General features: G+C 36.7%; 1 protein-coding gene across 5 annotated transcripts in view; it reads left to right on the top strand.

Moving 5' to 3' along the window:
- Nucleotides 1-857: 857 nt before the first annotated feature.
- Nucleotides 858-12,313, top strand: part of TEX14 (testis expressed 14, intercellular bridge forming factor) — a 188,561-nt gene continuing 177,105 nt past the window's right edge. For all 5 annotated transcript variants that reach the window (XM_085876591.1, XM_085876593.1, XM_085876592.1 and 2 more), the window contains exon 1: nucleotides 858-998. In XM_085876591.1, the coding sequence (XP_085732717.1) occupies nucleotides 874-998 (125 nt within the window). In that variant the 5' untranslated portion in view covers nucleotides 858-873. The remainder of the gene's footprint in view (nucleotides 999-12,313) is intronic.

A 12,313-nucleotide genomic window follows, 5' to 3' on the forward strand; every position in this document is an offset into this window, starting at 1 on the left:
AATACACCCGGCAATCTCCGCCCACATCACACCCAACAAGAAGTGTGACAGAAGACACAGGACAGAATAGCCAATTATATAACAGCGCGATGTCGCCACGCTGTGAAAATCGGGGTCTAAAGGAGTGGCCCCCCAAAATATGTACTTACTTTTTTTCTCCAAAACCACACACTCAGTTTCAATGAAACTTTGCCACTACCTTCATCACCCACGATGTATAAAGTTTGTTCATGCTATTTAAAAAATTGTGGTCGAAGGGGATTTACGGGGGCAGGGGTGGGTTTCCCTTTAAAATAGGTAATTGCTATTACATGGCTTCATTGGGAGGTACATTTTGCTGATTCTGTCTCACCTTAACTTCCTCCTCAGTATCATTATTCAACCAGATGAGCGCCCAGGGGTATTGCCCCTATGTTTAGAGACATACATTTGGAGAGGTGTACGTTGTCAATTACATAAAACCATGCATATCTAATATCACGACGACTTCACCTCACGCTTGCTCCAAGACATTTATTAAGTACTTTACTAAACTATTCTATGCAATGTTAATGCCAAGGAATCATTTCCACAGCACTACCCCCACAGCATGGGTTCACGTGTTCTGTGAATGCTCTAGTTTAATGCAGTGGAATGTCAAAGCATTGAAATTTTCATTCCTTGTGGCTGAAGCACGTCGACTACCGGGATTGACTCCTGAAGCAGTCCGCACAGACTCTGCATTTGGCCTTGTGAACGAAGACACTCGATATCAGGAATATGGGGGAAAGTGCACTTATGAGTCATACGAGAGGTGCTAAGCACCAAAGCATGGCATCACATATGATTCTTGTTTATTTATGAAAAACCATGCATCATTGTTGATGAAAAACCATGTTTGTAGGTGTTGGTGTTGAAGCTGTGAACGATGCTGGCCAGACACCTCTTTTCATTGCTGCTCTTCTGGGTCACAGCAACATTGTCTCTCAGCTTTTGCATTTTGGGGCCAACCCAAACAGGTACTGCTCAGGAAGTGATAGCCACATAAGAAGTGTATGTATGTTTGGATAATTGGATGTACTGCTGGACCCCGCTATTTGTGGAACCCGCGTATTCGCGGGGCATAAATTGTGACATGCTTCTACATCCGTGCTTTGCGTTTTGTGATTTATTTTAATTATCACTAGCAAATACAACCCGTCACTTTGCTGATGGTGGTATTAAGGGGGAGGGGGAGAAAGAGGGAGGAAAAAGGAAAGAGAGAGAAGAGAGAAGGCAGAGAGGATGGAGCAAAGGAAGGGAGGGGAGAGGAGAGGAGGGAGGGAAAACTAGGAGTGGGTGAAGAAGGGGGAGCTCGAAAGGGGGAAGAGTGAGGAAGGGGGTGGAAGTGGGGAGAGTGACGCCTCACCAAACGTTGCTATGCATTGTGGGTGGGAAGTGTATGAGAGCAAGAAAGTGAGTTAGACAGACAGACGGAGACAGTGAGAGAGCGCCAGAGGTGTGGGAGGAGAGCGCTGCATTTTATTCGGAGGAGGGAATGAGGAGAGGACAGAGAAAGAGAGAGGGAGGGAGGGAGGGAGAGTGAGTGAGGGGTGGGGGTGAAGGAGGAAAAAAACAACAGAAAGGTGAGGGGTGAAGAAGGCGTTGGCAAAGAGAATGATATTGTTGTGAATTCGCGCCCGCTGGCGTGCGGACGGCCACGTAACTCGAATCGTGGCACGTCGCCCACCGGATGGACAATTCTGTCGTGACGCTCTCGGAACAACGCCAGGAGCTAGTCACGAGTGGGGGTTTAACCTCACCACGATCGTGCCAATTGCCCACCCGCGCAGGATAGGGTTGCTCGACAAATTCGATCTACCTAAGTACCTGCGCGAATGGTCGACCGGGCAATCGTACCACGCCACAGGCCGACTCCGGACATGAACCGCTTAAGCGGTCCGTTCCGTGCTACAGTGATAACCGAGTGGTGTTATCGTCGGCCTCGACGGTTCCGATTAATTACCGGGATGTTGCACCCACTACGAACCCCTTACGTGAAGCAGGATGGAGAGTCAATAGAGAAAAGACAAAGCGAAACGGGCACAGTTCAACAAGCAAGCATTTTATTTCCCGGCACATGGAAAGCACGTATATACAGCCATACAGAATCAAAATGCACATAAAGCAAATGTAAGAGTTAAAACCAACTACGCGCACACACGGCAACACTTATACAGTTTTACTTCACAGACGGTGCCAACACACATTTACACAAAAGCAAAGGAAAGAAGCCACCCTCACAGACAAGGAGGCAGACAGGCCCGTAGGCCAAATGTGCACGTGACCTGGAGGAGCGGCCAGGTCCGCGAGACCGGGGAGGTCTTACCCGCGTTCTCGTGACTCGTTGGCGGGCAAGCCGCAAAATGTTGCCGCGCCGCTGTGCCCAGACTCCGTGCCCCTTGGTGGGTTTCGTTGGCACCACGTTTGGGGTGGGGTGGGAACGGGGCCCCCTTTTGCACTATCTCAGCACGGGGAAAAGGGGGAATTGTTGATGCCCTGGGGAAGGGGAGTGGCTGGCTGGCTTGGGTCCCGCGACGAGACGAGCGATCCCCCACACCGCAACCTCGTCGCCGACCGCTGTCCTTCTTGCCTCAGACCCGAGCTCCCTTGCTTGCAGTTCCACCGCGCGCACTCGACAACTCCACCAACGCAACGCTCCTTGTCCCCAAAAGCAATTCTCGACGACACTCTCCAAGCAACTCCAAAACCCAACTCGCTCGATTCGCCTTGTGCTCACCTTTTTATAGGCGGCAGGAGCAGCCAATATGCAAATTTTAGGATCAGAACGCGATTGGAGGCGGGGCCACGCCGCCCCCCTGGTCAGCCATTGGTCGGGCAAAAATGGGCGTGAACCTCTCCTGATCCTAAAATTTGCATATACGGACTTTACATACACACACGTGGAGGCAGGGCCAAGCCCCCCGCGCTCGCCAATTGGACGGAGGAGAAGTGGGCGTGAAGAGTTTGTGATCTGAATTTTCCCCTCGGAAAGGCCGCCATTCGTGCTCGCAGCTCGGTGCGTTCGGCACCAATCGCCGAACAGGCCCGAGACAGCCTGACATTCAGTGTTCACAGGTGGTGCGGGAATGGCCGTAGAAGCGATGATGTGGGATGAATTCGTGAAGGTAAATGCGAAGGTGGTGGAGGGTCTTCTGTGGTGAGGGTTGGCGTTGTGGTTGTTGTCTGCGGGTTGGAGCGTGGTTGTAGTTGGTGATGATGGCTGGCGTGGTGGTTAAGGTGGTGGTTGTGTGATGGCGGTTGAGACGTGGTTGGTTCAAAATAACGACAGAAAAGAAAAAATGGCTAACTCAAATCATCGCAGCCCGGATGAATCACATGAATTCCCTCTATACAACGGGTTTGGGCTAACTACACATGTACCTATGAAGATATCTCACCTGAGGGCCCTTTATGGTGTAATGCGAATTTCCACAGCCGTAACAATATGTTATGCTTAATGGCCGAACACACACACACACACACACACACACACACACACACACACACACACACACACACACACACACACACACACACACACACACACACACACACACACACACACACACTAATGACAAAACAGCTTTAACAGCAGAGTTTGTAAAGTAATCTGCTGGCACATCTGCAAAAACTTTGATAGGCCAGTTCCAGAGAATTTTTGGGAATATGAACCAAAAACATTCACTGAAAACATGGAAGTACCGCTCACGTACAACCTAATGATCCCATCGAGCGTGAACATCGAAAATGAAGAATTGCAACCAGATATCATACTTCGGTTCAAAACAAGAAGAAGGCATTGCTGATTGAGGTGTTAATACCAGTGATTTTGGACTAAACGATGCAGAAATCAAGAAAATGACCAAATACCAAGACCTCAAGAATGAAGTGAAAATATTCTGGAAACGGAAGAACATTACAGTTGTCCCAGTGAGAGCTGGACCTACAGGAATGATGACAAAGAACCTCACAGAGGGGCAATACCCCAGGGCGCTCACCTGGTAGCGGCTGGATAAGATAACCAGGCAACCACTGGCAGGCATGGATGACCCACAAAATATATAATGGCGAAGAAAGTAAATACCTCTGGATTATTTTATTTTCAATGCCATGAACAAACTTTGGTACATCATGGGTGATAAATATTGTGGTTAAGTTTCATCGAAATTGTGTGTGGTTTCAGAAAAGTAAGCAAATACATATTTTGGGGGGCAACCCTCCCCCCCTCTCCCATAGAAACCCATAGACCCCAATATTTTAAATGTTGTGAACAAAGTTTGGTACATCACGGGTGATAAAGGTGGTGGTCAAGTTTCATCAGAATAGTACGTGTAGCTTTGGAAAAGAAAGCAAATAAATATTTTGGTAGGCAACCCCCCTTATACCCCTTCAGAGCCTGATTTTTTTAATGTCATGAACAAACATTGGCACATCATGGGTGATGAAGGTTGTAGTGAAGTTTCATTGGAATTGTTTGTGTAGGTTCCCTCTGTAGACCCCTTCAGACCCAGTTTTTTATTTTTAATGCATCACGGGTGATGAAGGTTGTGGTCAAATTTCATTGAAATCGTAGGTGTAGTTTCTGAGCAGAAGTTGCAAGTATTTTTGGACGGACTGACGACACGTCATCCCATAAGTTCCGTGGAACTACTTTACAGGTGAGCGAAAAACCATCCTGGGGAATATTATTAGAAACGAACTACAGTTGGAAGCTGTCTGAGGCTCAGCGACGATCCTGAAGAGAGCCCTCGGCACAAAACTTTGAGAACAGAAAACTTCACAGCTTGGTTTATGAATTATGTGTGACCCCTTACTGAAATGAAGGTGGATGCTTTGAGCCTGCCCTGGGAGGACTTCATTCCACATTCTGAAACCTGCATATGTCGATACCAATCAACGACACACACACACACACACACACACACACACACACACACACACACACACACACACACACACACACACACACACACACACACACACACACACACACACACACACACACACACACACACACACACACACACACACACACACTTTGAGACCTGGGAGTAGGGTAAGAATAGTGATTCTGGCTTACTTTTCCCCATGTAAATGAATGGGGGATTTTCAGCGATGAATTTTTTTCACTAAAAAATAAATCCCCTTTTTAGCCCAAGGTATATTTATTTGTCTCCCCTTTTAACCTGGGGACACTTTTTTTCAAATAACCCATGCAATAAGATAAAGATTTGTTAAAGGTGATTCTAAAGAAATATCTGAAACGTCTAAGCCTCGGGACACTCTTTATCAAATAACCGATGCATATTGTTTAGCTCACTCATCGAACCTATAAACATTTGTTCATTCTCAAATTCCTTCAATAGTTTAATTTTCTTTGCACAATAATCCCCATCTAAAATATTTAAAAACAAAACATTTGAATCTTTATATTTTTTAAGATACCCCTTTTGTGCCATTACGAAATGATAAACTTCTCTTAATGATCTCATCTGACCACCTCCTGAGTTGCATATCATTTTGAGATTGTAGTAAATTATTTTTCCATTGTTCAATTGATAACCATCAAATTTTTCAGTCCATTCAAAGATATTTATTATTTTCTTTACATCCTCTAACTTATTGGTTTTTAAATTGATTCACATATTTGTTTTATTTACCTTTGTTTTAGATATTTTTTCAATAAGACTTATTTGATATTTTTCACATTCATTATGTTTTCCATTTATATACCAAGACTGAGATTTTCTCCACTCTTTAGTTTGACTAATACTTGGTTCGACCATTTATATATTGTGAAAAACGCGGCGGTAGCCCTTAAAAACCCTAACCCATCTTCCCATCGTTAAAACTTGTGTCCATATGGAACACAATCTATTCTATTCACTCTATCATACAATACCCATATGGAACACAATCTATTTTATACACTCTATCATACAATATCCATATGGAACACAATCTATTCCATTATATAAAATAAATCTCTTATCATCAAAGGCTCCTAATGCCTTTTTATTTACTTCTTCACTATATATCTTATGTTTATAACTTCTTATTGTATTCATTTTCCTATATTCTTCTTTCTTATTCATCAAACAATTATAATAATTTCTAAAAGTTATTGATTTCTTTATTACATATTTCTTTATTCCCTTTAACCTTTTATCAATCTGATCACCATACTTATAAGCATATGCCTTTGCTCTCAATCCAATAAACTCACTCATTACTTTTCCACCCAACTCATCCTGAAACTTACCAATAACCTTTTCATTCTTTTTTGAAAATAACTCACTCTTACTAAAATTACTTGTATCATATACTCCAATATTTTTCTTCATATCTTTATAAACATCGTCAGTTTTTATATCTAGAATAAAACTATCAATGTCCATATACAACAATGAAACATTTTCACCATACTCTTTCTTTAAATCATTATACAAATAATCATACATCAATATCTTTGATAAATCAAGAACTGCTGTTCCAATATAAATTGGTTTATCCATGACAATACTTTCCTTTTTCATATGAATAGCAGAAAAGTTCTCTGAAAAAACCTCTTCTCTCTCAAAACTTGGTTTATTTATCAATCTAGAAGCTTCTTTCCAAGATGTTGCAAATCTAATGTTTTGCCTGTTTCTAACATTCTCCATTGTCTTTCCAAAGACAGCATTATTCATCAATTTATAGAATTCCCCTTCAAATTTTACTTTTGTATTTGTTCTCATATCTGTATTGAATTTAATATACTTTTTCATCCAAGGACTTTGTTTAAATTTTAAAACTCTATGAATTTTAGCTACTCTCAACCCAGCAGATAAATATTGTCTCAAGTTCCTTTGATGCAAAACATACCCCTCTTTATCATAGAATGTTGTTAATAACTTTTCTGTTGATTTACCTTTAATATTAAAACTTTTATGATAATCACTTAACCATTCTTTCTTTGGGGTTTCTTTCTCACATGCAAAAGGAAGATCTTTATGCTTATTATGAAGATCACTCGGATACCTCAAATCAACTTCAAAATAATAACCTTCTTCTTCCTCATTCAATTCCTCTTGAGAAGAAATAACAATATTCATCAAAGCCTTTTCATAATCCTTTTCTTCCACCCACTCTAATTTACCATAAGGCAGAGATTGAGACATTGCCCATCCATACAAATTATTAGTATCAAATAATTACTATCTTTTTCACTCTCATAATTTGGAAGATATTTATTATTTGCTTTAGCATATCTTTTTGAACATACTTGTGATATTCCACCTCTCTTAGCTGATGCAAAACATATCCCTCTTTATCATAGAATGTTGTTAATAACTTTTCTGTTGATTTACCTTTAATATTAAAACTTTTATGATAATCACTTAACCATTCTTTCTTTGGGGTTTCTTTCTCACATGCAAAAGGAAGATCTTTATGCTTATAATGAAGATCACTCGGGTACCTCAAATCAACTTCAAAATAATAACCTTCTTCTTCCTCATTCAATTCCTCTTGAGAAGAAATAACAATATTCATCAAAGCCTTTTCATAATCCTTTTCTTCCACCCACTCTAATTTACCATAAGGCAGAGATTGAGACATTGCCCATCCATACAAATTATTAGTATCAAAGTACATCAAATAATTACTATCTTTTTCACTCTCATAATTTGGAAGATATTTATTATTTGCTTTAGCATATCTTTTTGAACATACTTGTGATATTCCACCTCTCTTAGACTTCTCAATCATCAAAAGCATATCTACATCACTGACTAAATCTATATCTTGTTTTGTCATTTTCAACATTGCACTCCAAGCTAAACCAGGAGCTGTGAAATAGTGGGCAGGATCTAATCCATAACAATTTTTATTATGACAGAGTGATCTAAAAGCTTCAAACACATCAGCTAACAATAAAACATCTGTTTTTAGATACAAATCATGATATTCTCCAAGGTTCTTTATCTTAAATATTTTCCAAATTTCTTGTGCGTGTTTATATTCCTTATCACTTATCTCTTCTTCATAAAGGTTATTATAGAAACTTTCTTTTGAAGGAAGTTGTGTTTCTTTAAATCTCATAAATGAATCCATATAACCATAAGGATAAATTCCCTTACTTGTAAGAATTTTCTCTTTACTTTGAATTTCATTCCTTGTTTCAATTTCCTCTCGAGTTAGAATTCCCTCTTTAATCAGAATTTCATCTATAATCAGAATTTCCTCTTTAGTTAGAATTTCATTCTTTGTTCGAATTTTCTGTATAATTAGAATTTCATCTTCAGTAAGAATTTCTTCATTAATTTCCTCATTAATTAGAATTTCCTCTTTACTTTGAATTATCTCTTTAATCTGAATTTCCTCTTTAGTAAGAATTTCCTCTTTTGGAAAGAATGAATTAAGGTTTGGAAAAGAGCCCGTGGAGCTTAGATTTGATGCGAGGTTGGCTAGTGGTGTTCCCATAAACTTGTAAGAATCAAGAAACCGAATACGAGTTATAGATTTTGTGAATATCATTTTTGTAAATGAAATATACTTTTGACTTGTGTTTGTTATGGCAGAAATATTCCCTGGTGTTTTTGAAAGTTCATTTATAAATAGATATGTATCATAGTTGGCGCTGTTGTGAAGAAAGACTGGAATAAAAGAAGGTAATTTATAATTAAGATTACAACAGGAATGAGCGGGACCTCTATATTTATCAGTAAGATGACAATGATCCCTAACTTTAGACTCCTCAATTTCCTCCTCACAAATATGACAGATATTGTTCTTTGTAAATTCTAATTTTTCTTCTTTGGTTAATTTCATCGGTTCATTTGTTTCTTTCATTAATTTAGTTAGTCTTATACAATCCTTTTCTAATCGTTTTACAAACTCTTGTGAAGCATTTTTTCCACTATAATGTTCAAGTTTATTATACTTTTCTCCAACAGATGATTTGATATAATAACAGAAACCACAAAGAATATGTTTTTGATATTTATTTGTATATGATTCTTTTGGATTAGGAGAAGCAGTATTTATCTTTTTAAGGATACACTCAAAATCAGCGTATATCACAAATGGGTGCATGATAGATTTATTATAATCTTCAAAAGAAATCTTTTCACCAGGTTTAGGCATTGTAATTACAGCTGATTTATGATTACTACAATATTTTGAATGTTGTTCTAATCGTTCTTTTGTATGAAATGAATTAAGACATTGCTTACAAGGATATATTTTGTTTGCTGTTCCGAATACCTGAGAAGAGATTAATCTTGATAAATTATTGATGTATGTGTAATGTGAATTCTTTCCAACACTAAAATATAAAAGATCAATGTGTGTTTCTTCATTTTTATAGTTGTTTGAAATTTTTAATATTTGAACTTTGTATCCGTTAATCCATATACATTAATAGAAAGATTATTCTTTTTCTCAAATTTAGGAATATCTGTTTGTGGCATTGGGAATTTAAAATATTTAATGTCCAAGGTATTCTCAGATTTCATATATTGTTTTACTCTTTCTGAATTACATTTTGGTGGATGTAAGTGAGCAAGAACAGACCAGAGAAAACATTTATTATCATTGTTCTTAATAATAACAACTGCCTTCTTTCGTTTTATTTCTTTTGGTAATTCAATATAAGAAGATTTGTTCAAAGTCAAAGAGGGTTTGATTTTAGAATGTGTATATCTAAAAAGATGATTTTTTAAATATTGAATCCACTTCCTACCACTGTATTATCAACATCCTCCTCTTGTCTTGATAGTTCCTCATAAACCCCACTATTCAAAAAATCTTGAAATGATGTTATAAAATGAAGATCTGTTCTCATATAAGGAGTTTGTTCTTCATCTTGTCTTTTCATATTCATTTTCACTCCCATATAAAACTTTAAAGTTTTCATTTCTTTTAATGTCTTTTTAATAAATTTTTCAACATCAGGTTTCACTATTTCAATTGTTTCAACTATTGATGATGGACCGGGTTCTCCAAATTGAAAAATCCTTATTTTTATATGCCCTTTAAATGCCCCATCAGTGTTTTCAATATAATAGTCTCCCTTTACTTTAAACTCATTTTTCTTGTGTTTTTGTGATTGAAGATGTCTATTATAACTACTCTTCAAAACATCCTTTGAGCAGATATCACAATGTTTTCTTTCCAACTCAAGAGGAGATATTTTATAAAATAGATTAAATGTGTGTTTGTTTGTTCAGAGGTGTTTTCTATAATGTTTATATTCGTGATTACAAACATCGCAGTACGTTGTATTCACCATATTTATATAATAAAACTTTGCTTAAACTAAAATTTTCTTGATGAAAATTTCGTTTATTTTACAGGTGAATCTGTGCTTAAACTAAAATTTTCTTGATGAAAATTTCGTTTATTTTTCAGGTGAATCTGTGCTTAAACTACAATTTTCTTGATGAAAATTTCGTTTATTTTACAGGTGAATCTGTGCTTAAACTAAAATTTTATTGATGAAAATTTCGTTTATTTTTCAGGTGAATCTGTGCTTAAACTACAATTTTTTTCTTGATGAAAATTTCGTTTATTTTACAGGTGAATCTGTGCTGAAACTAAAGTTTTCTTGATGAAAATTTCGTTTATTTTACAGGTGAATCTGTGCTTAAAACCATTTTATCCTCCAACTTTTTCACTTAATAAATACAATGTTTTAAGACACAAAAGACAAGTTTCAATCAATCTCTTCATTTGTTAAAGATACTGAGAAATATGTCAAGGATGTAAAATTGAACAAAGATAAATATAACAACTATTGGATAAAAACAATTATGGTGGATATGATGAGTTCTTCAATTTACTTCAGTGGAAGGGCTTTTAGTATACCTGGAAGAACATCAATTAAGGTATCTCTAACAAAAGTTTCTCCTCTCCTTCTGGAAATATATTCAAAACTAGAAAAAGCAATGAAACAAGAAAAGGTATCAAAAAATAAAAACCTTATGGATGAAGCTTTAGAAAGAAAAGATAAGACCATCTGTAATATGCAAGGAGAAATTTGTATTTTTTTCAACAACCCTAAAGATATAAATCCTGATGAAATAAAGGATGTTAATATATCAGGTGAAATGACATTTCGTTCAATTGTAGTTAAGGATCATTTTAAAATTACCTTTAAAATAAAAAATGTAGCAGTTGAATCTGTTAATGAAAAAATGTATATAGATACCGATGGTAATGTTTTTTTCTACTAATTAAATATGAGTCAATATTCAACTGAAGATTTTGAAGATTATGAGAGTGATTATGATACCGAGAGTTTGCATTCAAACGATAGTTATGACACCGAGAGTTTGTGTTCAAATGATAGTTATGAAAGTATAGATGATTCTGAAAGTATCGAAGATGATATCGAAGATGAATTTCAGTTTAAGTAAAGTTTTACTTTATAAATATGAATAGTTTACTCGATTTTGAGCCTCTTGAATTCCATGATTCTCCATATGACAAATTTGAGAATTGTCCTGCGTGTGAAAGACGGGGATTAAACACAGAGTCAAAAGCCTATAAACAATGTATATTCTGTGATTATCTTCTAATTAATGATAATCAAAAATATAAAAAGGAAAATAATTCTTTTAGATTTACACCAAAAATGAATTACTTTACAAGATTGATTAGAGAAATGAATGTAAAGTACGAGGGTGATAACACACCTTTCCTTACAAGGGAAGAAACTGAATGTATTAGAGAAATGTTCAAAGGATTGTTGTTATATATTATTCATGGATGTGATTTTCAGGGAAATATCAACACAAGATATTGCATAAATAAAATAATGGATTATCTTGAAATTAAACCTGAACTTAGGATAAAATATAGAGTTTCGAAAAAAGCCAATAATAAATTAAATAACCTGATTTCCAAATATATAAATGAATGATTTTTTACCCATTTGGGAAAATAAGATAAAATTTGACAACCATAAAAATCTCCCAAATTCATTAAGATGCCTCATAGTTGGTTCAAGTGGATGTGGAAAAACCTGCTTACTTTTAAAGATGCTCCTCACTCCCAACTTTTTAGATTATGATAATTTAATAATTTTCACAAAGTCGAGTTTTCAACCAGAGTATCAACTACTCTCACAAGGTTTTAATGCTGGTCTTCAAAAAGAAGATATAATCGGTTTATTTAAACTTCAAAAAAACCTAAATGATTATAACATTGAAGATATAATACAACTATTTTGTGATACACAGAGATGCAAAAAGAAATCAAAACCGATAACTTGTATTCTTAGTGATAATACGGATGATATACCGTCTCC

Source organism: Eptatretus burgeri, chromosome 4 (genome assembly GCF_056783735.1).
Source record: "Eptatretus burgeri isolate ZD-2024b chromosome 4, Ebu_testis_v1, whole genome shotgun sequence".
NCBI lineage: Eukaryota > Metazoa > Chordata > Myxini > Myxiniformes > Myxinidae > Eptatretus > Eptatretus burgeri.